The following is a 26,887-nucleotide window of genomic DNA, read 5'->3' as shown; positions in this document are numbered from 1 at the left end:
AAAGCGCCTCGGCCTCCCATTGGGCAGCATGCGCCCGCCGCGCCGCATCCTCTTCCTCTGATTGGGTGGCGCGGAGGGGCAGGGCCTCCAGGGCAGGCCTTGTCGGGCGGTTCTGCGGGCTGCAGCCGCCGCGGCTGGGGTGGTAGGTGGTGCGCGCGCCTCGGTGTCGCGCCTGCGCACGAGTGGGAGCGGCGGCGGGGCGGGGCTGGGGCGGCGGGAGGGTGAGCGCGCATGCGCGGCGGTTGTCCGCGGCGCTGAGGGGGCCGCTATGGCTGCCAGCGCCAAGTCCTTCCTGGCTGATGCGGGCTACGGCGAGCAGGAGCTGGACGCCAATTCCGCCCTCATGGAGCTGGACAAAGGTGGGGCCGCGCGGGCTCGGGGCTGCCGCCGGGCTGGGAGCGGGAGTGGGGCTGCCTGACCCCCGGGTCGCCGGCGCGCTGTGGGGGTGGCCCGGCCCCGCCGTCGGTCCCCGCGGCTGGGGGCTTCGTCCGTCCCGCTTCCCGCGGGCGCCGTGGTGGGGCGGGTTGTGGAGGAGCGCCGGTGTCGACAGTCATTGCTGTTGTCTCGTTTAGGCCTCAGGTCTGGCAAACTCGGGGAGCAGTGTGAAGCCGTCGTTCGTTTTCCCAGGCTCTTCCAGAAATACCCTTTCCCTATTCTCATAAATTCAGCTTTCCTGAAGCTAGCAGATGTTTTTAGAGTGGGGTAAGTAACATCAGTCAGTTCCCATCCGTTCCAATTTCTGATCCATAGTCATGCGTTGTGTCTTGGAGCGCTGCTGTGTTGGAGCCTGGGCAGTCATGGAGTGGTTTTGCTCTCCTGGTAGTACCACGGTGGTACTTACTCAGTGGAGGACAAGTTGTGTTCGACTGAAGCTTGCTGTCCTCGTCTCTAGTGGGCTTGAGTGGCTGTGAGTGATGAAGGACACGTGGTTCCTTCCCATCTGTCCAGATTTGAGGATTCACTTGCTGACAGGTGTAAACTGTGCTTCGTAGGCATGTTCAACGTCATCATTAATTAACAGATGAATGATCACACGTAAATTCCATCTCCAAGGAATGTTAATAACAAAGCCTGAAGTATAGCTTTTTCAAGTGCCTGATGTCTAAATGATGCATGTGATGGAACTGGAGCTACTTTGTAACAGCTTACAAAACTTACCTGTTGCTGTTGTGGAGTCTTCACTGTTAGCTCCAGGAGGGAAAAGAAAGTCATTCACAGCTGGCAATGGTAACTAGACTTTTCTATGTTAGTCCTGGATGTGTTTATCTAGTGGAATTAGATCCCGAAGCGTGCACAAAACGGGTACCTGCTGACACTCTTCCTCACCGGTGTCAGCAGTTCATTTCCCTGGAATTGGGCCTAAATTGGATGCTACCTGTACTAGATAATTAAATGATAGCGTGTTAATAGTCTCTCTTTTTTACTATATCTACTTGAATATAATGTTTCTAAAGCATAAGCCTTGTCTTGTTTTAATTTACCCCTGGAAGTTTTTTACAAATAACTTTGTTTACAGTGTTTGAATTTTTATTATAAAGCAGCCTGATAAAGAAACGTGTGTCTTCCAACAGAAACAACTTCCTGAGGCTGTGTGTGCTGAAAGTTACTCAGCAGAGTGAGAAGCACTTAGAGAAGATCCTGAATGTGGATGAGTTTGTCAAAAGAGTTTTCTCAGTAATTCATAGCAATGATCCAGTTGCTCGAGCTATTACACTTAGGTATGTATTATATAAATGAACCTAATATACTTCACATTTCTAGCTAATTATTAGTATGGTAGTCTGGAATAACAAAATCTGTATTCACCACGAATGAAATGTAGGAGGCATCTTATACATTGCTTATAGAGTTAAAAGCAAAGACGTTGGTCTTTAGAGGGAGGGAATGATAAGGGTCTGTGATCAGAAGAACACGGTTATTAACCATTTGTGATGGTGAGAATTTTGTGGATGGCTCCAGGCAAAACAGAATTTGCAGTGTTGAAATTTTTTGTACTCAAGGAGGAAAACGAACCTGTTGTATGCATAACCCAGACAGTAGCTATATGCAATACATCCTGTGTTGCCTATGATATATTTAAATTGGGACCAAAAGGGAAATGCTTCCTTATGTGTCAAAATAATTTATGTGGAATTGTAACTGAGACTTATTTATGTGAACCTTGTTATGCTTGCACCTAGATCTTTCATTTATTGTTGCCCTAGAAGTTTACTGCTTGTTGGTCTCTGATCAATAACTTCTAAGGAAGTGCCATTGTATTATTGATTGCTTTGGACTTCCTGGGAATCAAATGGAAAAACAAAAAAAATTAAGCTATCTTTAATACCACTGTTTGGCTGCTTTTGTGTCTGTCTCTCTAATGCTATCCAACATGATCTTCTTAACTGCTTCTTCCAACTCCTGTGCAAGTGAATTTAAATGTGAAGAGAGCACTTTTCCCCTTTGTATTCTTCTTTTCTATCCACCTGGAACTGTTCCTGATTTCACTACTAAAAGATGGGAGACAGTAACAAGGGTTTGCTTGATTAGCTTACATATCCATTTTTTTCACCTTTTGATAGTCTATTTGAGTTTATACTTCCATGCTCTGGTGTCTCAATTCTTTAGATTCAGTATATCTACATGTTTTCTGGTACCTTCACTTCAGTATTCTAACATAAGATAACAATTGTTGACTGGTATTGAGGGCTATCTTTACAGACTGCTAAAAATCCCAGGAGTATGTTAATTTTGAAAAAATAATTAAATTACTGATCAGAGGTTGCATTAAGTAAAAAGTTAAAATCGCTGTTGATTCAGCAGTTTCAGGTGAAATTCTTCAGCTGATTTTGGTTTTGTCCTTCTTAAGTAGTGTCAGTAAGAAAGAACATGCTGAAAGAAAGATCTGCTAAAAACCCCTTTGTGCCTGTGAAACTTTATTGATAGTGCTCTGTGTAAATATTGGTATAGAACTCTTGCTAAAATTACCATCAGTGCAAATCCTGCATTCATTGTTCTATTAATTGGATTATGCTAAATATGTCTGAAAAGTATCTTGGAGATACCCTTAGCAAATAGATTGATTTTTCTCCTTTTTTTAACAGTTACACAAAATGCATTGCACTATTTCCAGTAATAACCTTATTTCACATCAGCAAAAGGTCTTTGAAACAAATGATGAAAGTCAGGTATTTGTTTGCTTGATCATGGTACCACTCTAGAAACTGCTTTCGTAGCATGTGGTTAAAATTCATGACTGTTCAGACATTTGTCACTCACTTCTGCAGTCTTAAGTGGAAAGAGGGCTAGAAAAGATGGAAACAGTTCTCTAAACCTTGTTCTTTTTACCCTCCTAGACTACCACATATATCTGAATTTATATCATGTGATATATCACACTTAATGTGTGTCTGAAAATAGCAGTCAGTACACTTTCATGTTAAATCTGTTGTACTGATATCAGAGCTTGAATGTAAAAGCATCTGAAAAATACTTGTTCCTGATGCAGTAGTGCACTCTTAATTTTGTAAGAATCCTTGGTAAGTTTATTGCTGTGCCCATTTCAAACTAAAAGGAGTCAAAATGTAATATTTTTTTTTAATTAAACTACTGACATAAGCCACATGACAAGACTTCTTATCCTTTATTTATATGCCTATTTTTAGCATTTGTTTGTAATATGTGAAAAAGCACGTATTTATAGAAAAATAGTCTTCTAACCAGTGCTTCTACACTTCTGTTTAGTTTCATCTTGCATTTCTTCATGATCGTTGTTCTTCCTGATTTTGCGGTGATTTGTTTCTGTAGGATGTTGGGCAGCATGGCATCTATTATTCCAGAAAGGAAGAATGCACATCACAGTATTCGTCAGAGTTTGGATTCCCATGATAATGTGGAAGTTGAAGCTGCTATATTTGCTGCTGCCAACTTCTCTGCACAATCAAAGTAAGATGTAATTTTTTTTCAGTTTTTTACATTACAGAGATTAGAAACCCTGTTGCCACTGGCACTCAAAAACCTTAATTATTCCTTCTGTAGTGCTACCCATGTCATTTATAGCAGAACATTTAATTGCATGCAGTAACAGTATTGTGAGGAAATCTGAATACAGGTTTTAACAGATTTTTTTTTTTATTCCTAAATAGTAATGGAAAGCTCGTATATATGGGAATGCAAAGTGGAATAGCAGTTTTAATCAAGGATTATTTTACAGAAACTGTTAGGGAACAAAATGTAGGGCTGCTTGTCACCGACACATTTTTGAAAGCTTCCATTTTATTGTACAATCACGCCTACATGCAGGGGCTCTAAAACAACAGGTCTTGGCAAGCACTCTTTAGTGAAAGTTTTTGTTGTTAAGACACAATGTTTGGTAGTACAGTTGATTTTTATTTTTACTTTTTTTTATTTTTCATTTCACCTCATACTTTGTCTTCTCTACAGGGATTTTGCTGCCGGAATATGTAATAAAATCAGTGAGATGATTCAAGGTACATATGTATAATAAATGATAAAAGGGAAAAGCTCTAATTTCTCTTGAGAATTCTTTGTTAGCCATATGTAAAGATTGTATATCGGAATGCTGTTGCCCTTATCCTCCAATGATTCCAGTTTTTAAATTAAACTAGCTAACCAATAATCTAACATCTGGCTCTTGTGTCCTATTGAAAATGAAGTTCTCAAAACACCCGTTTAGTAAAGAATAAAACCTTATCTATAGTATGATGAATAAACTTGCACAGATTATCACAGGTTGCTTCAGATGAGTTAGTGTGCATTACTTGCAATAAAGCAAGGAGCAACCTTCTCGGAGAACCACGGAAGTGCTTGATAGCGCTTTCATTATGCTGCTACTTAGTAGATGAGTTATCTGAAGCTGATGCAGGTGTCTGCACAACCTACATTCAGCAGTGGTAGCAATGCAGATATATTTTGTGCCTCCGTATTGCCAAAAGCCAGTACAAAGGACTAACGTTCCACCTGTGTTTCTCTTCCTTGTTGCAGGTTTGGCCACTCCTGTGGACTTGAAATTGAAGTTGATCCCTATTCTGCAGCATATGCATCATGATGCTAGCCTGGCCTCCAGCTCCCGGCAGCTGCTTCAGCAGCTGGTAACATCATATCCCTCTACCAAGATGGTCATCGTTACTCTGCACACTTTTACTCTTCTTGCTGCTTCTTCTTTGGTTGACATTCCTAAACAGGTAGTCCTTCCTGATTCATTCCCTCAACTTAAAAGTGCAAAGTACGCTTATAAAACCCCTTGGATTTTATCTGATGCTGAAAATAAATTGTAATGGATATGCTAGGATGGGTTCTGTATGTGCTAGAGAAAACACCCTGAGAACTGTTGCTGCTGGCGTATTTCTTTGCCCTATCTGGTCGTTTTCCAGGTGGCCTCATCAAACACCAGAACCTTTCTTTACAGATCATAACCTTTCTATCTTTAAATCAACTGGAACTAAAATGAACGACAATCAGTTGGTATTTAGGAAAGCAAACACCCTGACTTTTTCTGCAAACATTTCATTTTACCTGTAGAACCTAGGCTTCTCTTCTCAATACTGTAATTTTCTTGGGTTTTGAGTGTCTTTTGCCTTCCTTGCATGCAAGCAAATGAATATTTCAATAGTGTAGAGTGCATTTAAAAATGTATTTCTTGAAGAACTCTGAGGAATTTCAATCTGTTCCTATAATTTAAGACTATGAACCAAGTTGTGGGAAAGCAGTGATGGAAAAATACAATGCTTTTATGTTCTGATAATGCGATTTGTGGATCTGATTTATATAGCAGGTCTGAACACGGTGACATTTGAGATTCATCCAACTAACCCTTCTAAAGTAGTCATGAAAATCTACCTCCTTTCTTTCAATTCTGTACAACTATAGAAGGCTGATGTCCGTTACTGTTAGACTAATAGCATTGATCTGCCTGAAATGTTTCTTGTATGGCTGATTTCTGTATTTCAGGAGATGCTTTTGATAATACTGATTCTATGCCAACTGAAATAGCATTAGAACACTTGATGTGATTTTTGTTTTTAATGATGATAACCAATGTGATTTAGGCTGTCTTTCTGCAACACAACAGCCAATGCTGCTTAAAAGTGATGTAGCCAGCATAGGCATGGAGAGCAAAATCATGGCCAGCATGTTCATGCTTTCATGTGCTGGCTGTTCTATCTCTGTAAATTTGCAGGCAATGAACACAGCAAAAGAAGTGCAATTAAGTATCACTTAACTTGAGAGAAATGGTTTGGGGGGGGTGGGCAGGGATATTTTCTGCTTGGGTTTTTGGCATGTCGGTTTTGCAATGTTAACTGCAGATCATGCAGACACGCAAATTAGCATCGAATGCCCAGAAGACTTGCTAGTAGCAGAATCATGACAGTATAAGGTGTTTACTGAGCTTCTCAGGGTTGTTTTATATTTCTGCGAGTGCTGAAATAGCTCTCAAGGCTTCTCAGGGGTGTAGGGTGATGTAGAGAAGGATGTGTGAACAAGCAGTGCAGGATGGTAGAAATCGGCTGTCAAACTGTTTTAGCTTGCCATAGCATCAGAGCCTAAGTAGAACTTTTTCCTGTGGCAAGCAATCAGACAGAAAGTCAAATTGGTTTTGGCTGAGTATGCGCAAGACTTCTTCACAAATACTTTTGAAAATACTTCCTTCTGGTAGCATCTTTCTTAAACAATGAATTTACTTTGTTGCAGATCCAGCTGTTGTTGCAATACTTGAAGAATGACCCCAGGAAGGCTGTGAAGAGGCTTGCAATCCAAGATTTAAAGTTGTTGGCCAACAAGACACCACATACATGGAGCAGAGAAAATATTCAGGTTTATAAATTTCTTTAAGGTTTATTATGAAACTTTGCAATTAGTTTAAAATTTTTTTTCAGAACAATTTTGGAGATAAAGGAAGGAAGAGCGTACATCTCGATATCCTAAAGTCAGGTTACTCTGGATATAGAGTTCATAGAATCATAAAATATCTTGAACTGGTTGAGTTGACCTATAAGGATCAAAGCTGAGGTATTATAACTGAGGAAAAGCTTGTGTAGTACTGTACGGAAATAATTTTTCCGTCTCACAAACGCATCTAAGATGATAGACGTGAGAGCTGAATATTTACACGAATCTTATAAATACTGGGTATATATTAATACCTTCATGTAAAAGGGAGAGTCTCTGTGCTATTTGTTAAAGCATGTCATCCAGCAAGGTATACTTGAAAGGACAAATGTAATTCTGACTTCATTTCTTAGGATTAGTAGCTCATTTTCAGTAGTATCCTTGTGGTTCCTATTGTATGAATGAGACCCTAGAAGCTGTTTATAGTGCATCTGTGTTATCTGGGGAAACAGTTGTTACAGTGTAGATAGTATTGCTTCTTTCTTTTAGTCAGTTACATACGAACATTTTTTTCTCCTTGTCTTTTTTTCTGGTAGAAATGACAATAGTAAATAACTTCAGGTTAGATTAATGGGAAAGTAAATATTTCAAGAACTTAATGGCACAGGCTTATAGCTCTACTTTTTTCTGGGTCTTTTTTTCTCTGTTTTTACTACTCTTGAAAGCTACTCTTGATACATATGCGGTTGGATCTTAAGGCAGCTGGGAGGAAAAACTATGTGCGTTTTTGTTAATAACCATGTGAGAAATAAAGCATGTTTTGCTTTGTCTCCAGTTGTCAAATAAGATTATTTGAAGTGTGCAGAGGTTTTGTTTTAGTGTCTTAAGGTAGGTGTCCTGATGGTTGAAATGCATGTGAAAAGCTTTCATTGTTGTCAGACTAAACCAGTGACTGAGTTACAGCAAAATTGATGGACTGAAGCTTGTTAGTGCTTGCTGCATGGCGTGCAGAAGTGATAGTTTTTTCTGACTTCTGAAATATAAAGCCATTATTTTGAGTAGGGCAACTCTTTTCCATATGTTTAAATAACTTGGTAATGGTTATACAACAGGGACTAGAACAGACCCTCATTTTCTCATAGAAAAACCTGCTTGTATCTTTTTACCAACAAGAGCAGCAGTGGTGTTAATGTCTTCAGCATTTTGGGTTGGTCTGTGTAGGTCAGGTAGGAGAGGCTTGGTCTTTGTATTGTGGAGACTTCACTGATTTCTAGACACTAGCTTTAGAAGCTGTTGCTGTTGACACAGCAATCCTGCTGATTGTGAAGGTAACAAGCAGTCTGCGGCCCATCCTGCTAATTCTTTTGTGCTTCTGGCATTCTTCATAGTTACTGTTTCAAGTATGCTGTGTGAGTGGTGATCTAATAGCACTGGAGTAAAATACCAGTTTCTTGGGAGACATCAAGACTCATTTTCAACTCTAATCATTGTATCTTCTTCTGTCTGTTGATGCCATACTATTCAGTGGGTTAGCAGAATACTACAATGGTACGAATTACAAATTTAGTTAGGATTTAACACTTGCACCATATAAGAACATATATATGCCTGGTAAGAACACTATTTGGGCTTTTTATTAGTTCTGTGGAACTAATTCTATGTCATTGCTTTTCTTTATTGAGTTACTGGATGTTATCATTCAGCCTTGGTACTCTCTGGGGCAGGACATACTTATGTTTTCCATTTGTGCCTCATGCTGACTAAAAAAGCCTCCAAAACCAGTGAATGGCTACATTGTGGACAGTGTTGGCATAATGCATCTGAGAACAACATGTGTTTTAAAAATTATTCTGATCTCTGTGTGATAAGGCCTGAGGAGATCTGGCAAAAAAGCCACAAAAGCATGACAGGAGCTCTACTATAAACACGTTAAAAAATGAAATACGCTTCAAGATGTTTATCAAGAAACTTAAGCTGTATTCTGTAGGACACCAGGATTGTTACAGGAAATGACACTTTAAACTTCACTCTTGAGATATATACTTACATAGATCCCTGCGGGTTTTTATAAGGCAAAGTAATCAGTAAATATTGACTTATTTAAGACTGGGGAACTGTCTTAAAATCTTTTGCAATATTTGATCAGTGAGACCCAATAATATTTTTGCTACTGATTTTTAATTAATAGATGACTTCTAATCGGTGTTTCCTAGTATATGAGACCCACTCTCTTTTCTGCAAGCCATGTCCTCTGTCTTCTAAAACAGATGCTTCAGCACGTGACTTCTGACTTTTGATTTCAGTATAATATTTTCTGTGGGAAAATCTTGACTCTCACAACTTTTAATAGAGAAGTGCAACTATTAATACAGATAGCTCATGGGACTTCCTTTCCTTTGTATCTTTTGTCCTGCTAATCTTTAGGCACTCTGTGAATCTGCTCTTCACACTCCTTATGACAGCTTGAAACTGGGCATGCTGTCTGTTCTTTCCACGTTATCGGGGACCATTGCCATTAAACAGTACTTCAGCAGTGCTCCAGGTAAGAAAGCCAGATTAAGTGACTACCTTTGGCATTTCTAATGGGTTGGCTATCTACTGATAACTGGTTTCATCTAAACACTTTGTAGCATATTTTTAAACTTACTTTTGAACTTCAGAACACTAACTGAGGGTCAGACTGTGTTCATCTTATATAAACTTAAAATGGGATACTGTATACCCACGAATATTCATGGTCTAAAATTTTGTTCTGGATTTTGTGGGTAAAGAGCTATATGAAAGGGTTTTTTACCTTTGGGTCTTCAACTTTTTTTTCATTTTATGAAGAAATGTAATACCGCTCAAATAGCTGACCTGCATTCTACTTAAGGTGCTTTGAAACCATGGTTTTGCATAGTTTTTGAGTAGCATGGAGACTTAATGGTGCAAGAGTAGGCTGGTATGTTACTGTGGCACAGTGAAGCTATGCTACCCTTTGTGGGAATGACCTGCTGTGGTAGCAGGTGAACCTTTCTGCCTTGTGACTATATTCTGGAGAAATAGAGTTGGCATTTTAAAGTCGTTCAAGGTATCTTGTTCTTAAAATGATGATCATACTTTTATTTTTTTCTTCTTCAAAGCCCAGCTACTTGGGCTGCAGAGTTGGAGAAAAAAAGTACATCCTCTTCAGTCATTCTGGCATGTCTTAATGATTAATAGGCTCACCAGCTTTTTTTAAGCAGATGCAATATTTCTGAGTCCCTGAAACATTAGCCTTCAGACCCAGATATTCTTTCTCACGTATGTCTAATTTGTATAATGTTCAAGAAGGGAGGGAGAGCCTCTGTTTGAGTGTGGGGAGAAAGAGAGAAAGGTATGTTTTCATCCTACCCTTAAAAAATATGGGGGAAAAAAATCCTAAATCAATATAGGTTTGTTGTTTTGGTGGGTTTTTTAATGAATATGCTTGAAAAGATCTGTGGTGTAATTCTGGATTGTGATATTTTATGTCCTGTTTGCCCTGTCTTTACTTAGGAACGACAGCTACAACCGCGAGATCGCTTGATTTAGTAAAACTAGCACAGGAGTGCTGTTATCATAATAACCGTGGCATTGCAGCTCATGGCGTGAGAATTTTGACCAATATATCAGCCTCCTGCCAGGAAAAAGGTAAATGAAAGCAACGACAATGAAATGTGTCTGTTTAGTCAGGCTTATGCACTTAACGCCCATTAACTGGTCTTGTCTGTGAACCTGTCTGTAAATCTATCTGATCCTTGATGCTGGTTAGGGGGAATGGGGACTATAACCTAGTAGAAAATATTTGGTATGATTTTGTGAATAGCTGGGAAGATTCCATCTTAATCTAATTTAAAGAAAAGTACTGGGCGCAGTAGAACTCGTGCTCAATAAATGCTTGTCTTACCTTTGCTGTAAGACTAATGAATTGATGTCAACATTTTAAAAAATATCTTTGCACAAAGTCTGTTGCAAAAGAATGTGGACTAAGACTTGTAAATGTCCTGTTAGACTTATGCATGCTCTATAAATGTCATGGTGTGACTGCTGAATATAGTTACCCAAGACATGGCATGGCAGAATTGTTTCTAAATCAAAATAAGGTAAGGCAGAAGTATTAGGAAGATACTTATCTGTCATGACTGCAACACCAGTGCAAGCATTACACTGTTTATGTTCAGAAAACATAACAGGGAACTAACTTACTCTGCTTTTCTTTTCTTTTCTTAGATCTTCTGCCTTTGGAGCAAGATGCAGTTTTTGGCTTAGAAGCTCTTCTTGTTCTTTGTAGTCAAGATGACAGTCCAGGAGCTCAGGCAACCTTGAAGGTGACGTTACTGTTGCTTTCCCCTAGCACAGCTTAAGTTACAGTAATAGCTTGTATAACAAAGGCTAGCATGCACCACATGGTGGAAGCATAACATACTGGAAGGAAACAAAGATTTTTTTCAATGTTTTGCCTGTAATCAGGGCTCAGATTGGTAGAACAACTGAGCACAACTATAGTGCAATTCGTGGCAGCTCTAGAGTAAGTTGACTGCTTGGGGCGGGGAGAAAGGGGGAAAGCATTCCTGTGAGAGGAACAGCTATAGGGATGGAGGTGCCTCTGGAGGACAAAGAATTTTGGAGATGGGTATGCAATGTACGTGGTTACAATGTTTGTATAAACTATTATTTTTATTTTCCCACTTCATAAGCAGTTACCAGTAGTTTTATCTAGTTATTTACCTGTAAAGGCTGGTTGTATGAGAAAGAAGATTATTGTTCTTGAATTTGTGATGTGTTTTTGCACTGTGAGCTCAGGGACAGAGGCTTGGGCTCTTAGAAAAATCTCATCTTTTGTAGAGTATATGGTTCTGAAAATACCAGATCTTCTATATTTCTGCAGTCATACTTGCAGATCAGTGTGTTTGACTTTTTGTATTTTTAAGTAGACATTGTGCTTACTGTACCTGTTGATTGTGTGAATTGCAGATCACATTAACTTGTATGGTGAAGCTGGTGAAGTGCCGTCCTCACCTGAGTCAGTCAGTAGTTGAATCCCTGCTGACTCAGTTGCACAGTGCCCAGGACACTGCTAGGATTCTCATGTGCCACTGCTTAGCAGCTATTGCCATGCAGCTGCCTGTCTTAGCAGATGGGATGCTGGGAGACCTAATGGACCTCTACAAATTAATTGGACGATCTGCCACAGATAAGAAACAGGAACTCTTGGTAAGACCTCCTGGTGAATAGCTCTTGATGGGTGAAGTCCATATAAACTACTGTGGATGGATTTTATTTAAAAAGGCAGCTAAGCCGTTTGTTATGTCCAAGTTGATGTGCCAGTCTATAGTAACTGTTTTCAGTTTTACTTCAACTTCTATTTCTGTCAGTGTTCAATGTGAAGTAGCTCACAGATGGAGCAGAACTACGCAGTGTATTCCATTATATTTTCCAGCAGATGGCACTGCTTAGACAAACCTAGCTACTGAAATTGGGGGATCTGTAAAATAATGGTTATAGAAAACCAAAATGGCATTTTGCTCAATTTACATATAGTACTTGGATGCCCATGACTTCTACTATACTGTGAGAGATAAAAATGCTTTTTTGACATCCATTTGAAAATGTATTTTAATTTTAAGAAAGAAATTACAGACTTCATCTGAATTTATTTGGAGCATTTGAATTACCTCAGTTAAAAGCCACAGTAAAGAGTCTTTAAGTGACAGATGACTTTCATTTACAAGAAATACTTGGGTTGCCATAACAACTTGAAAGATAGAAGTCTGAGAAAAGTTCCTCAGTTAAAATGCATATGTAGTTTGGAGTCCAAAATCAGTCAAATAATTTCTGGTAGTTTAGGAAACAGTTGGCTTTTTTTTTTTTCTTGTTTTGTTTAGTTCCTGATCTATAACCTTCTTCACCCCTCCACTCTTCCTTAGGTTTCTCTTGCCACGGTGATATTTGTTTCCAGTCAGAAAGCTTTATCTTCAGAAATAAAAACTGTTATAAAACAACAGCTTGAGAATTCTTCCAATGGATGGACAGCCTACAGGATAGCCAGACAGGCTTCCAGAATGGTAAGTGAAAATACCTGGAGGAAAATGGTTTGATGTGGTTGGGCAGATGCTAGTGATTTCTTGGATTTAGAAAAAGAAAATAAGGAAAATAGTAGGATTGGGGATGAGGAAATGAATGTGGGGTCAAAAAAAATAATTTCCGTCTTAATTTCCTGGAATGCTGATTCAGATATATATGCCATTTAGGGTAGTCATCCCATCAGGTTAGTTTTTCACTTGTCTTTTTGAAGTATTTGAGAAGAATGTAATGACCTGGTACTTCCTTGAGCACATGCCTAATCTGCATTGTGTGGCTGCTCTTTAGGAGGTGATATAGGCCATCCTGATGTCTGCTTCTCCAGTGTGAGGGAAGGAGAAGACACAGTTTCCCTTTTCCCTTCAGTAAAGTCACAGCTGGGGTCAGAATTATGTAGAAACCCTAGTATGAGATGCTGGGATAAAAGTAAATTTTGATATTTGTTTCTCCTTTTGTTGAACTATTTTGTGTAAATAAATACTACGTTTTATACAGGCTGATGCTTCCATAAAATAAACATTTGTGCTTCTATTTATTGTTAGGAATGTCATGATCAAATAACTGGAAGTTTCAGTAATTCTATTTATAAAGTAAGGGTAGTTTTGGAGATGTTACTGTTTTCTTATTTGTATTTGTTTCATAGAAATCCACAGCCTTCTTGCATGTCTCCTCTTGGAAACACTCTTGTCATTACAGGGCAACCATGACATGGCCAGAGAACTGTATCAAAGCCTGCTGACTCAAGTAGCTTCAGAACACTTCTACTTCTGGCTGAACAGCTTGAAGGAGTTCTCCCATGCAGAACAGTGTCTGACAGGTTTGCAGGAGGACAACTACAGCTCAGCACTTTCTTGCATTGCTGAAGCTTTAAAATCCTATCACAAAGGAATAGCATCGCTGACGGTTAGCACAGATCTTCTACTTTAGTGATGATGTTTCTGTATACTGCAGCAAGTCTTTTTGGTTTCTCTTCTTAAACCTCTGACAAGTTTTTAAAGACATCAGACATCTGCCAGACTCTCTTTCTGAGAGGACTGCAGGGAAGAGTTAGTTGTAACACACTGCATCTTCAGAGGGAAGATCCTGTAGCTCAGCTAAGTGTGATTAGCTAGACTTATCTTTTTTTTTCCCCCCATTTCTTCTTCACCCCCCACTTCCTGCCTTGATCAAATCATATGATATGTGACAGATCTTTTAAAAAGTTACAGTACTTAAAATTTTCCACTCCTTGTCTTGGCTGAATAAATACTATTGTAATAATAGGACATCATTCTTGAGATGTGGAGAAGGGTTTAATTGCCTTCCTCCCTCTTGCTGAGTTCATGTTGACTTGTATTTGATAATGTGATCCTATAGAATCCTAACAACACTCAACACCAGTTTAGTGGGAGGAGAGAGGACAATTCAGTCTCATCAAATCAACAGAGTTCAAATGGTACCTGCTTTTATGCAAATACTTTCTGCTTTTCTGAAGTGGTGAAAATGCCAAGAAGCTGTGTGATGTCTGTGAATGTAAACAAAAAAAGCATTAATGAATACAGACCTTCAGTTCTTACTGTTAAGTGGCTCCTTAACAAAAGACGATCTGGCTTCACACAGCGCTTGCTTTCATGTTTTAGTTTGCATGAAGAAACCTTTACATACAGTTTTTTGTATGTCTTTTGAATGAAGCTGCTCTCCCCCTGCCCAGCACTGGAACTGTCAGTGTTGTAACAATTTTGATATTAATGTTTAATAAAGTTCAGATATTACTGTTTATTAATAAAACTATCCCTGAATAATAAGCAGGAAGGATGTAAATTTTACACCTTTGTCCTTTGAGAGAAAGCTCCATTGTTCCTGAAGTATGTCTTTAACTTGTTGACTGAGTGAATAAGGCTTTTAATTCAGTATTTCAAGATTTCTCCAATGTCTAGAAGACATTGAGGGGGGACCTCATCTAATTAGATGTTCATATTTAATACAGGCAGGAAAATAAGCTGTTTAAATAGGTCATTCTGTGATTCAGTAATTTAGTTAGCCTTTCCCTAGAGTTCAGGGTTTTTTTCTGTTGAAGGATTCCAGTCATCTCCTCGGCTGACTTCACTTCCTGCATGTTGCACATAGGTATTGCACCCAGAAAAACACTTCCTTGTGAGTTGTTGTGGTCCAGAGTAGTAAGTACAGGTTTCAGAGGGCTAGAAAAGAGGAAACTGAGTGTTACTGCTGGCTGTTGCTGACTTGTTGCACTGCTCTGGACAAATTCCTAACCATGCTGCAGTGTATCAGTTGTGAAAGGAGCCAGTCACTGATTGTATCTACAGAACACAGCATCTTGAAGGAGTGAAGTGCCATAACATGCACATGATAGTTTTACTGCTATAGACTTCTTCTGTCTCTCCCCTATGACTTTGCTGCTGCTGTTTTAGTGTAGAGCATGACTCAGCACTGTCGGTTCCAGACACCATTAGTGCATATCATGAACCCTGTGTAGCTTGTCTGCTTTGTAGCAGGAAGACGCTTTGCTGGTAAATCTGTTGCAGATACTTGGTCAGCCCAGTTTAGCAATGATGAAATATTTACAGTGTCTGATCTTGTCAGAAAATTTCTCAATTCCTTCTTGATATGCATGCAACTGTCTTGCATTGCTATATGCAAGATGCTCTTTCATGTGAGCTAGTCTGCTTGAGGAAAAAAATCCCATTACTTTATGGATGAAGGGTGTGGGGGGGATGGCAGGGAGTTATCATAGAGCATATTGGCCACAGTCCCCATCTGTCTCACTGAGTACTTATTTGTATAGTTTTTGAATAGGACCTGCTCTTTCTGGCGCAGAACATGCATCTTGTTGAAAGCATTGTGTTTGTTTTTCACTGCTGGTAATCTAGAGAAGATGCAGAACTTGAACAAAGCATTAACATAATCATTGATTAAGTAGCACTAACTCCAAATATGTTGATAACAAGTGGCGGTGGTTGAAGGACTTGGCTGAGCCAAAGAACTCTGTCATTTTCAAAAAAGAATTGTAACTCATTTATTGCCCATGGCTATATGGGTAGCAGATAAGGTAAATTGCAGTATTAATGAGGCAAGCTTGTATTTCCATTTACAAGAATGGAGTCCAATTTGTGCTACTAAAAATGTCTGGATTTTCTGATACAAGTACTGGTACTTTACTCTCAATAAAAGCGTGTAGTCTCTGTAGAGCAATTACTGTGCAGCGAGATCTCTTCTACAGAGGGTTTTCTGAAACCACCCTTGCAGAATAAACTGAACTATTTCCATTCAAAAGGGATTTTTTAATGCTCTTGGAGAAATGAAAATGAAGTGATAGATAAGAGAGGCTAAATGGCTCAAGAGAAGAAATAGTCTTATTTCTTTGGCTGAAATCTAGTTTAGTGGTTGCAGTTGGCTGATGTTTTCTCATTTTAGTGAGTAGTGGGCCAGTTCTCAGTGGTTGGGATGTTTTGTGAGGAGCTAGTTTGCTGCTTTCCTGCCAGCAGAAGTGGTTCTTACTAAGGTTTTGGGATAGATTGTAACAACTTGCTTCCAGAAGTAATCTTTTCTGGTGAGGAATAAAAAGCACTGGTGGAAGGTATGTGTGAGTTTAACATCCATTCTGTGAGTAAGAGAAGGTTCCAGTTCTTTGTTTTGCAGGTGGCTTTTTCCCCCCTAAAGGAAAAAAGTGTACTCTTCTCAAAATCCAGCAGTATAAGAAAAGATAGGAATAAGAATAAAAGGATTTTTTTGCCTTAAGTAGTATCAAATCTCAAGCGCTCCAGCTTACTCCCTCCTGGGTGTCCTAAGCTGTCACAGGTGCTTCTACAAGTCAGATAAGCTCCCAAAGTCTTAGGGAACAAAGTTTCACAGAACCATATATGCTAAATAATAGCATGTCTACCATTATGGAGTTCTCTTATTTATTGTTGCTAGTTGTCACTGAACTGTGTCTAGTCTTCATCAAATGTGAGGTTCAGTGCCTTCCTAATGTTCCTGTCTATTTCACAGTTAAAAAAAACCAAACCAAAGGTTGTATTACCCCTTCTGCTTGCTGCAGGTAACTTAGGCAATTCTTTCTTTTCTGGCTGATGCAGGGAATCACTTTTTCAGTCCTCTGTTTCAGGTTGCCTTACAATTCGGTGTGCTTTCCTGTAGTAAGGACTGTCTGGACTAATGTAATTTGAAGTCTAAGGCCTGGCCTTGGAGGAAGAGGAAATAGGTGCCCTAATAAATAGCATTTTAACAGCTTGTCACATTTGTTACAAGGGTGATTGCTTGCTTGAAATACAGCTTAGTAATTAGCTGACTTCTGTGTTGTTTGTATTCAGTATGATTTAAATTAAGCAAATCTACTAAATGTAGCCTTAAAAAAAGCAGCTTTCAGAATTGAACTGAAGGGTTCTGTTGTCTCGTGAGACAGTTCAGTGACATTGTAAAGTTACTTTATCATGTTTGCTTTCAACCTAGATTGCCAGCATTCCTATTACTGTGTTTCAGGCTGCTAGTACACCACTTAATCCTCTGAGCTTCCAGTGTGGGTTTGTGAAACTCAGGATTGACCTTCTGCAAGCTTTTTCTCAACTTATTTGTACCTGCAACAGCCTAAAAACGAGTCCACCACCAGCTATTGCCACAACAATTGCTATGACATCAGGAAATGATCTCCAAAGGTGTGGACGCATCTCTAACCAGGCATGTATTCTTGTTCCACTCTTGTGCAGTTACATTATGGCTCTGGTGTGAATGTTGCTTCTCAGCAAACATATCTGATGAAAGAAAAGTGGTAGTAAACAGTTTTGCTAGATGGTGGGCCTTGGCTTTCACCTGTCGCTATAAAAAAAGTCTGCCTGTAGCAGGCCATATTTTGAAGTTGAGCATGTATGTACGTTTTCTCACACATTGATGCACACAGCTCCCAAGGACATGCATGCAGTTAAGCCACTCAGTACACTCAAACTTGCAAGACCTTTCACACCTTGATTCGAAACACCTCGGATACTGTGATTACACTTTAGGATCATAATGCAACTTCTTTTGATAAGTGTTGGCAACTCACTTGATACCATACAGAACACCAAAGCAGTCTGCTTCTAAAATGCATGTACCCTTCAAGAAGGAATCAGTGGGTAGTCTTTCAAAGACAGAGCAGTTTGATTGACCAGTAGGAGTTGGAGGAGGTTGGTGGTTGTTTTGTTTTGCTTTATTTTTAACCCAAAGAGGATATGTTGGTGGTACATTACAGGAAAAATATCTGTTTGATGTGTGGACAATAAAAATCACCAAAGGAACAGGCTATCTGTGTGAAGAAGCAAGAAATTTATATGTTTTGCCAGAGTATGTTGTCTTACTCCTTCAGTGTTGTATGTTTAATGTTTTAATGTGGTTTTCTGGATGTGTGGGGCTTTGATTTTGTTTTGATTTATTTTTTTGACTAGTAACATTGCCTCTGTAGATGAAACACTCAATGGAGGAATTCCGAAACCTGGCTACGCGGTATGGAGATCTGTATCAGTCATCTTTTGATGCAGACTCAGCAACTCTAAGGAATGTAGAACTGTATCCTTTTAAAATCTTAGAAATGGTCCACTTCCCTTCTCATGTGACCAGCATGAAGCTTAGTAATCCTTTTTTCTACAAAGACTGGCACAAAGTCATCTTGAAATTAGTAATGCAAAAATTAGGTACCAGTTGCTTAAAACCTATTTGGAAATAAACATTGCCATACTATTGTCAGGAATTACTTTATGAAACAAATTACGACACAAAAATTGCAACAGCATAAAACTTGGGATTTTCATGGCTTTTGCTCTGCATTTACTGAAGGAGTAATGACTGCAGGATTACTTCACAAAAGCTAGAGAAATAAGGAAAAGTGCCAGTAAATATACTGCATGTCTTGGTTTAGGTGCCAGTTTTGTAAATCTTCCAACTCCTTAGTATTAAGATCAGACAACAGCAGAGCTGCCTGTTAATTTCACATGCAATAGAAGCTCTGATTTTGGATCCAGAATCTGCAAGGTATGTTTGATAATTAACTTTCTACTCCTTTGCTATTTTTTTCTGAATTCTTGGGGCTTTAAGCCTAGGAATTTGAAGAATGTTGAGAAAGAAGAGTCCACTGAGAAGCTAATTCTACTCTGGGCAGGCTTGAGGACCTGTTGCTGCTGTGCTATACCTGGCAGGCTAGGAACTGTGTTTTGGGTTCTGTATTTTATACAGATTTTGCTCTTGAGAGCACTATACAGAACTTATGTTAAATATAGGCTTATATTAAAAGAAAAAAACACTTTTAATCTCTTCTTTAGCCACCTGTTTTAACTTATGTCATTGTGTGTTAGCTCCTATACCTACTGTCTGCACTTGTAAGCACAGATTATTTTCCTTCAGGGTCCTGAAAATATATGCACTAAATTAGTTTAATCTCCTAATGTAAATCCATTGCCTCTGGCTCTTTTTAACAGTGAAGGTATACCCACTAGAAAATCACATTGAAGTGCTTATGAATTGAATCAATCACTCTTTAAAACTGCCAGGCTGAGATTAAATGGAAGATAATGTGGATAAACAGATTTTTAAATGTATGATTTTTATAACTAAAAATACAAGCAAACATCTGAAGTGACTGTCCTCATGAATTAGACATTGTTTAGAAGGTGTATTAATCATACTTGTAAAAAGTATGAAGCCATGGATTTCAAAACATGGGATCCCTAGGAGATGGAATTGTATTCGAAGCCTGAGATTATAAACTTCCAGAATTAGTTTTAACTCTGGCTGGCGTTCTTGCTTTTTCTTGAGTTGTGAGACTTTAAAAAACTTCATAAACATTGCAGGCTTAAATAAAAGCCAGTGGAATTAAACACTGCAGGCTTAAGTAAAAGCTAGGGGAATTAAGACCTGTAACTGCTTCAAGTGAGAGAAGGTGGGGACAGAAAGCAGTGGGTAAGCTGTAGTTAAGTAAAGGTTTAAATGTAAAGGGCAAGTCTTATAGTGGAAAGATAATAAGGGAACAGAGGAAATGGTTTGACAGTTCATTCTTAATGGATTTCAGGTTGTAACAAAGGGTGATCTTGTTGGACCCATTCGGGTGTGAGAGCCTCCTAGGTCACGGTGAGGAAAGTATGTTAGACAGGATGAAAACTTGTTTTGTTTTGGTTTTTTTTTCTTTAGTTTCCAGGAATATAGCTCAAATGGAACAGCACATGTTGAGAGTGAATATGAAAGAAGAATGATGTCTGTATTTAATCATGTACTGGAAGAAGTGGAATCCCTCAACAGGAAGTATGCTCCTGTGTCTTACTTGGCAAGTAGCAGTTTTAAATGGATAATTCTGTAGACTAAGTTTCCAAAGACATGGCAACTCAGTATATTTGTGGTGGTCAAGAAACTGAAGAGTGCACTTGATTAATTAACGTAACCTCTTGCTGGCACAAAGCGTCTCTATGAAGACTCACTGCTTCAAAAATACTTCAAAAAAGGTTCTGCAAAGACATTTGTAACCGTACAGATTAAAAATAGTGGTTTAAAAATTCTGATACTAAGAATATAGCAGATGCTGGTAGATACCTAAAAGGAATTGTTGTCCTACCACACACAGCACTGGAGGGTCCAGCACTAGCCTAGCTTTGGTTGGTGAGTCGTTTGGCAGTTCATGCTGTGTTTTGTGAGTATAGCGTTCCCCTTATCAGTGCAGGTCATCAGAGAACACAATGTAAAGTGTGCTGTATGCAAACAGTGAGCTGTAAGTGATAACTTAACGCCTTTACGGGGCTGGTATGGTTTCTTCTTTTACTGTTGGTGAACATCATAAAACTGAAGTGCATGTTGATGGGAATGAGGTACTTAATTTGTCACGGCTGGCATCTATTTGCCTTCTTTCTGAATTCAACAGTCCTTACCAATTCCAAATAGAATAGAAGAATGAGTAACGTAAAATATAGCGAAGGTAAACCCTGTAAACTTGGTTATCACCGGCTCCGTATCAGTGCAGCTTGGTGACTTCAGTAGCACTCCCTTTGCTCATCTGAGCCAGAAGGATGGTGTAGTGCAGTAGGGAAGAGACTTAAAACTTAATTATCGCACTGCATTAAGTTGTGGTAGATGCCGGTCTTGTTCGCTTGGAGAATTGTTTATTTCAGAATTTGTGTGTGAGGGTTTTGTGTATGAGCATTTCAAGCAGATCCTGCTCTGCTGACCATAACGCTAGGACTGAAATTATTTGGATTTTTTCTTTTTCTTGGCCTCCTTGTTCTTTCCAGAGCAGAATAACTTCTTCATGAAGGGCAGAATATAAATAGGCTGAATGTAGTCATCATAGCGGCTGTTGCTCTATGACTGAACCAATATATTTCTGGACTTCTAGTGGAAACTATTGCAGTTTCAATAGCATGAGTAAATGTCTTTTTCCTATGCTATGAATGATGATTTTTTTCTCTACTATTCTGGTTCTGTTTCTTACAGCATACAGCTTGTCTGTGCGATGCTGTCATTGCATTGTTGAAGGTACCCCTTTCATTTCAGAGATACTTTTTTCAAAAGCTGCAATCTACAAGCATTAAGGTAAGTGTACTGCTCAAATGTGGCCTAAAATTACTCTTTATAGAGTCTTTACTTCATGACAAAAGTCTTACTGAAGGCACAAAGTTTCAGCATTTCTACTGAAGATACTTAAACACAAATAGCATCTGGGTTTATCTGTTAAGAAAAACTTCAATAATATGTACATGTAGTCATTAAGAACTACTAGGCTGTGACTTAGGCAAGTAGGATTCAGTTCTTTGATTGCAAAGCCTTAATGATAAAATCTAACTGGAGTTTTTGTTGATTCTGAGAATGCAAAGCTAAATAACATTCTAGTCCTGGGAAGGCAACTTCTATATATTTGTATTTATTTTTTTCCTTTTAAAAAAGCAACGTTTACTATCTTGGAAGGAAATTGTGGTATTCAGCTGACTAAGATTGGCTGTATGTGACCTTTAGTGGTTGCATGTTGTTGGGTTTTTGGGGGCTTTTTTTGTGGTTGTTTTGTTTTTTACTTAAGTGCTCCTTTTTCTTTTTCTAGGAAAAATGAAAGCCTTGGAATTTTTAATGTTTACTTTGTGCATTTTACTACCTTGTTTGACTTAATATAGTTACCTGTGACTATTTTGTAGTAGATTTTCTGCTTCTTTTGAAGAAGTGCAATTAATGAAACTGATATAAAGACCACATCTGGTATTGCTGATGATGCTTATTAATCATTATAGTTACGAGTCTCAAATATATGTCTTGTGTTTCCATTTGCTGGTTTCCCGACCAAAACCTCCTTGGAATTTTTTCTATAAGAAGCTGTTTCGTTTCAGCCTTGAATCACATTTGCTTTTCTGGAGGCATGAAATTACTTTTCGGTCTGTTTTCTTGTGTTTCAGCTTGCTCTATCCCCATCTCCAAGGAACCCTGCAGAACCTATTGCAGTACAGAACAATCAGCAGTTGGCCCTAAAGGTGGAAGGAGTGGTTCAGCATGGGTCTAAACCAGGCCTTTTCCGTAAAATCCAATCTGTCTGTCTAAATGTCTCTTCAGTGCTGCAGAGCAAATCTGGACAAGACTATAAGGTATGGATAGAACAGAGCCAGGCTTTAAGCTTTCTTTGCTGTGTTTTCCTGCTCTTTTGTTTGGCTCTGGTTAGTGGAACTTTCAGGTAGAAATGAATGGGTGGTTCTGTAATATCACTCTTGATAGTTCACAAAAACTGGCCAGAGCCAGGCATAGTGCACGGAAGGGATCTGGGATTTTGAAGTCTGCTGTGTGCTGATACCTTTTTAGTAACAGCTTTTCTTGCAAACAAAAGAGGCTTTGTGATGTTTAGTGCAAGTCATTAGGAATACGCTTGAGATCAGGAAAATTGAACCTACGTATATATCGTGTGAAACTCCACAGGGGAAAAAAAGGCAGGAGTAGATTATTCTCTGCCACATAGTTTCTAGAACTTTTTGATCTGCATTTTAAATTGTTTTTGTTTGCTTCTTCATGGGAATCGGGGGGATGGACTTTCCAAATTAAATATTAGAACCTGAACTTTAGACATGCAATCTTTGATAAAACTGTTGACTTAAATTTTTATGTATTTCCTCAGGTGCTAATGTATGACATATAGTGAAAGGCCTGTTTTGGTGGTGTTTGGGGTTGGTCTTTTTGTTTTTGTTGTTTGGGGTTTGCTTTTTCTTTTGAGGAGGAAAAGGAAAAAGTCATTTGCTTCTAAGAGAACAGGGCTAGGAAGTGTGTAATGTTTGTCTGACTCCTTACTCTGGGAAACTAGAACCTCGAGGAGAAAAAGACTTGCTAGCTACCTTGCTTCTGTGAATAGATATAAAAAAACCCCATTCATTGATGAAAAAGCATGTCAAGCTGGCTCAATTGTGCACATGCATTGGCTTAGGAAAATTGAGGATAAATATGTTTCTCTTTCTCTTTTCTCCTTCAAATGGAGAACAGAAAACTTATTTTAACACGTTTATATAAAATGGCATTTTAACCTTCCATGTGTTCTCAGATTCCTATTGACAACATGACCAATGAAATGGAGCAGAGGGTGGAACCACACAACGACTACTTCAGCACTCAGTTTCTGTTAAACTTTGTGATACTTGGCACCCACAACATCACAGTAGAGTCCTCTGTAATAGATTCAAATGGTATTGTCTGGAAAACTGGGCCTAAAACAACTATTTTGGTTAAATCTCTTGAGGATCCATACTCCCAGCAGGTTCGTCTTCAGCAACAGCAAGGACAGCCACCATCACAGCAGCAACAGCAAAGAACAGCATACTCACGGTTTTAATTCCCAGAAATGACTCTATCCTGGTCAATGGTATTATAGTTTTTTCTTGGACACTCTTGGTTTTTTGAAAGGCCTACAATTTTAATCTTCTCCTAGAAAGTCTTGGATGCCAATTTGTTGCTTTTTAAATTATCTGGGGTAGGTAAACTTGGAATTTGATTCAGCAGAAGCAACTCTGTTCAAATTTAGAGTTGTGCTTTTCATATAAGAATTTATATCTGATCACTTCTGTTTACAAACCAAACCCATTGCAGCAGGCTCTGCAAACTTTGATAGCAGGGGACAGGAAGAACTCTTTGATTAGTACTTTCTCTGCTTTCTTTTGTTGAAGCATATAAGTTCTAATGTTAGGCCTACAGAGCATCAGTAAACACTTTGGCTAGTTATACAGAACTGAGTGTGATACCAAGTCTGTGTCTTTTAATGTAAAGTAATTGGCAGGAATTTCCAGGGATTTTTTTTTCTGACATTTAATAGCAATTTCCAGTATTTGGCTGGTGTATGTGTATTATTACAATTCATCAGCACTACTTAATGCATGCATCTGAAAAATAAAAAAAGTTGCAGCTCATTTCTCATACCCAGTCATTGTGGAGGGAGGAGACTGCCTGAGGAGTTGCTGTCTAGGGAGTCTTAAAATTGAGGCAGAATTTTACAGGTGGGAACAATTAACTGTTTCTCAGGTGATATAGAGAAGATTACTGTGGTGTTTTTAAATCTTCATGCATCTGTATTCCCGAAGGCTTTGGTTTTGTTGGGTTTTCTGTTTGCTTTTTTAAGAGGGAAGTTAACTTGCAAGTTACCATTTTTTTTTAAAAACTCCTTTGTCTTCTAAAAAGAAATTTCATATACCAAAGCTTTGTAATCTTGTGTACTCTTTGACCAATTTAGTAATCTTAGTTGTTACTTTTACAGGATAACTTGAAGGAGAATTTTACCAATACTAGAAATTGATTCAGAATAACTTTGGAAATATGCTGCTTCATACATAGTTTCCTTGCTTTCTTTGAGGTGCAAAGGGCTGGACTCTGCCTGTGTCTGGACTCCCAGACAATAGATCACATAACATGTACTTCACCTGGTCCTCATAAATAATCTCTGCTTATCACTCTGCAGGAAAGTAGGGCCCACTTGGTTGGGGAGGAGGAAGGGTGGCACTTCTTACAGACTTCAGTTTGTAAATGGTTTAATCCCTTTCATTGGAGCAGAAAATTTCATTGTTGTTTTCTCGGTGAGTTCTGAAGATACTATTACTTCAAATTGCTTTCACTGCAGAAGCTGACTAGAGCTTGCAGATTCTGCTTGCTTATATGCTCCCTTATATGCAGGGAATATAACAAATTGTCGTAAGCCTAGGTTTCTTTGGCATAGCTGGATAAAGAATAATTTTCACTGTGTTTTCCCATAATAGTTGCTTAAGCAATCAACTTTCATATTCTTGGCTGGACACTAACAACAAAAAGAAGTGATTATGATAGATTTCATAATATCTTGGTCAGGCTATAATCCTAAGCAGAAAAGATGATTGGGATGCGAAGTAGAAAAAGAAGATTCAAAAAACTGGTGAAAGATTCACCAGCATACTACTTAAATCTGATTTTTATTTTGTACAGGAGACAAACTACCACTCCCCTTCACGCTGTCTGAGGAAAGTGGTAGTTTCTGTTCCCACTTTCATGTTTATATACTTAGGTTTGCGTGTGTATATGTACATAGAGCTATGTATGCATACATGTATCTATAGCTGCATATAATTATATAGTCCAGAAAGAGATGATTGAGCCAGTGTTGTGTATGCTGTTTGTCGGACTGAAGATCTGAACCCTTTGTGGTTGGTTGGGTTTTTTCATTAAATTTTTAGATCAGTGCCTTAACCACAAAAACCTCCTTATTGTATGCAAAAAAGAAAAAGACTAAGAGGTCAAACATTTTTTTTATTTTTTTTTTTTATCCTGCATAGTGAATGTGTTTCTTGCTGTTATTGACCAATATGTTGCTGGAAACCTGTGATGGCAGCGTTCCAAAACAACTCTGAAATGAAACAAAATTTCCACACTGGGGAGCAGACTTCTTTCCTAAATCTGCTGATGCTCACAGTGCAGAGCTAAACATATGAGAAACCTAGTAGAAAAAACACTTATGCAGGGAAAGCCTGACCTGGCCTGAGGCTTACTTGTCTGTGAGCCAGTAAGATTAACCCTGAAGCAGTTGAAAACAATTGTTCCTTCTCCAAACAACTTTGTTCACCTCATCTGAGAGGCCACTAGAACTCCAGGAATGTGTATCAGTTTTGGAGCCTGGCAAATAGTAACTGAGGTCTGAAATTCTGGATGCTAGGTATGGGAGACCACAGGGTGAGGGTAAAAGTCTTCTGGAGAATGGCAAGTCATATTTCTTGGAAATTAGCTTGTATAGGAGGGTGGCTTACTGTGCAAGTATCTGGATTTCTGACAGAAGGATTGCTCATGCTGGCTCATCTGTACGTTAGTTATGTGCATGCTGATCAGGACAGACCCTGGACCTGTTACTGAATGTCCTTTTATGTAAGCACAGTGTTTTATGTGGTGTTTGTAGTGAGGTTATTCTTTGGGTGTTTGGGTTTTTTTCAAACATTGTGTATGTTTTTTCCTAATACACTTGGAGAACAGGAACCAAGACTTTTCATAGAAATCAATGACTCGGAATACCCAAAGAAAAGTGAGGGTGTTACGGTTACAGCTCCAACAGCAGCTTTCTGTACATTGCTATTAGCAGTGAATGTGATCCTTGATTATTAGTAGAAGCAGGGATTGAATCTTTGGATATCTTGCTTGAATCCTGCATTCTGTTTGTGGTGCTCGTACTTGAAGATGTGCAACAGAGAATCTAGAAAGTACTTCTATGATATGGACATAAGTTAAATCCCCTTAGTGTTTCCAATAAACAAAGCAGTAACTTGATCAGTATGCATAGCTGCATGCTGATAATGGAAGACAATTCAGATCTTGTTCGCTTACTGGCAAAAGAAAGAAAATATTCAGTGGCTAGACATTGGTCTTGAAGCTGCTGCTAAGAATTCAAACAACAAAAAGGCTTATGCAGGCAGCTACATCGTTGTCTAGTCTTAGTAATAAAGATACGCTTTCATCTAGCTTTGATAAATTCTTGGGCTGGGAAGGGTGGAGATGATAAAATTAAGAC

General features: G+C 38.8%; 1 protein-coding gene across 1 annotated transcript; it reads left to right on the top strand.

Annotated features, from left to right (window-relative positions):
* The first annotated feature begins 211 nt into the window (after positions 1-211).
* Positions 212-25,477, top strand: INTS7 (integrator complex subunit 7). The gene is made up of 20 exons (XM_055816488.1): positions 212-359; positions 573-702; positions 1,572-1,718; positions 3,787-3,924; positions 4,423-4,469; positions 4,984-5,183; positions 6,691-6,813; positions 9,253-9,370; positions 10,345-10,479; positions 11,059-11,156; positions 11,803-12,042; positions 12,756-12,893; positions 13,606-13,812; positions 17,386-17,580; positions 18,341-18,444; positions 18,838-18,906; positions 20,059-20,191; positions 21,349-21,447; positions 22,296-22,481; positions 23,420-25,477. Exons 1-20 carry the CDS (start codon positions 269-271, stop codon positions 23,705-23,707), a joined length of 2,886 nt encoding a protein of 961 aa, XP_055672463.1. The 5' UTR covers positions 212-268; the 3' UTR covers positions 23,708-25,477.
* Positions 25,478-26,887: the final 1,410 nt, after the last annotated feature.

Source organism: Falco peregrinus, chromosome 11 (genome assembly GCF_023634155.1).
Source record: "Falco peregrinus isolate bFalPer1 chromosome 11, bFalPer1.pri, whole genome shotgun sequence".
Classification (NCBI taxonomy): domain Eukaryota; kingdom Metazoa; phylum Chordata; class Aves; order Falconiformes; family Falconidae; genus Falco; species Falco peregrinus.
The sequence above is the reverse complement of the archived record's forward strand: the minus strand, read 5'-3'. Positions and strand labels throughout refer to the sequence as shown.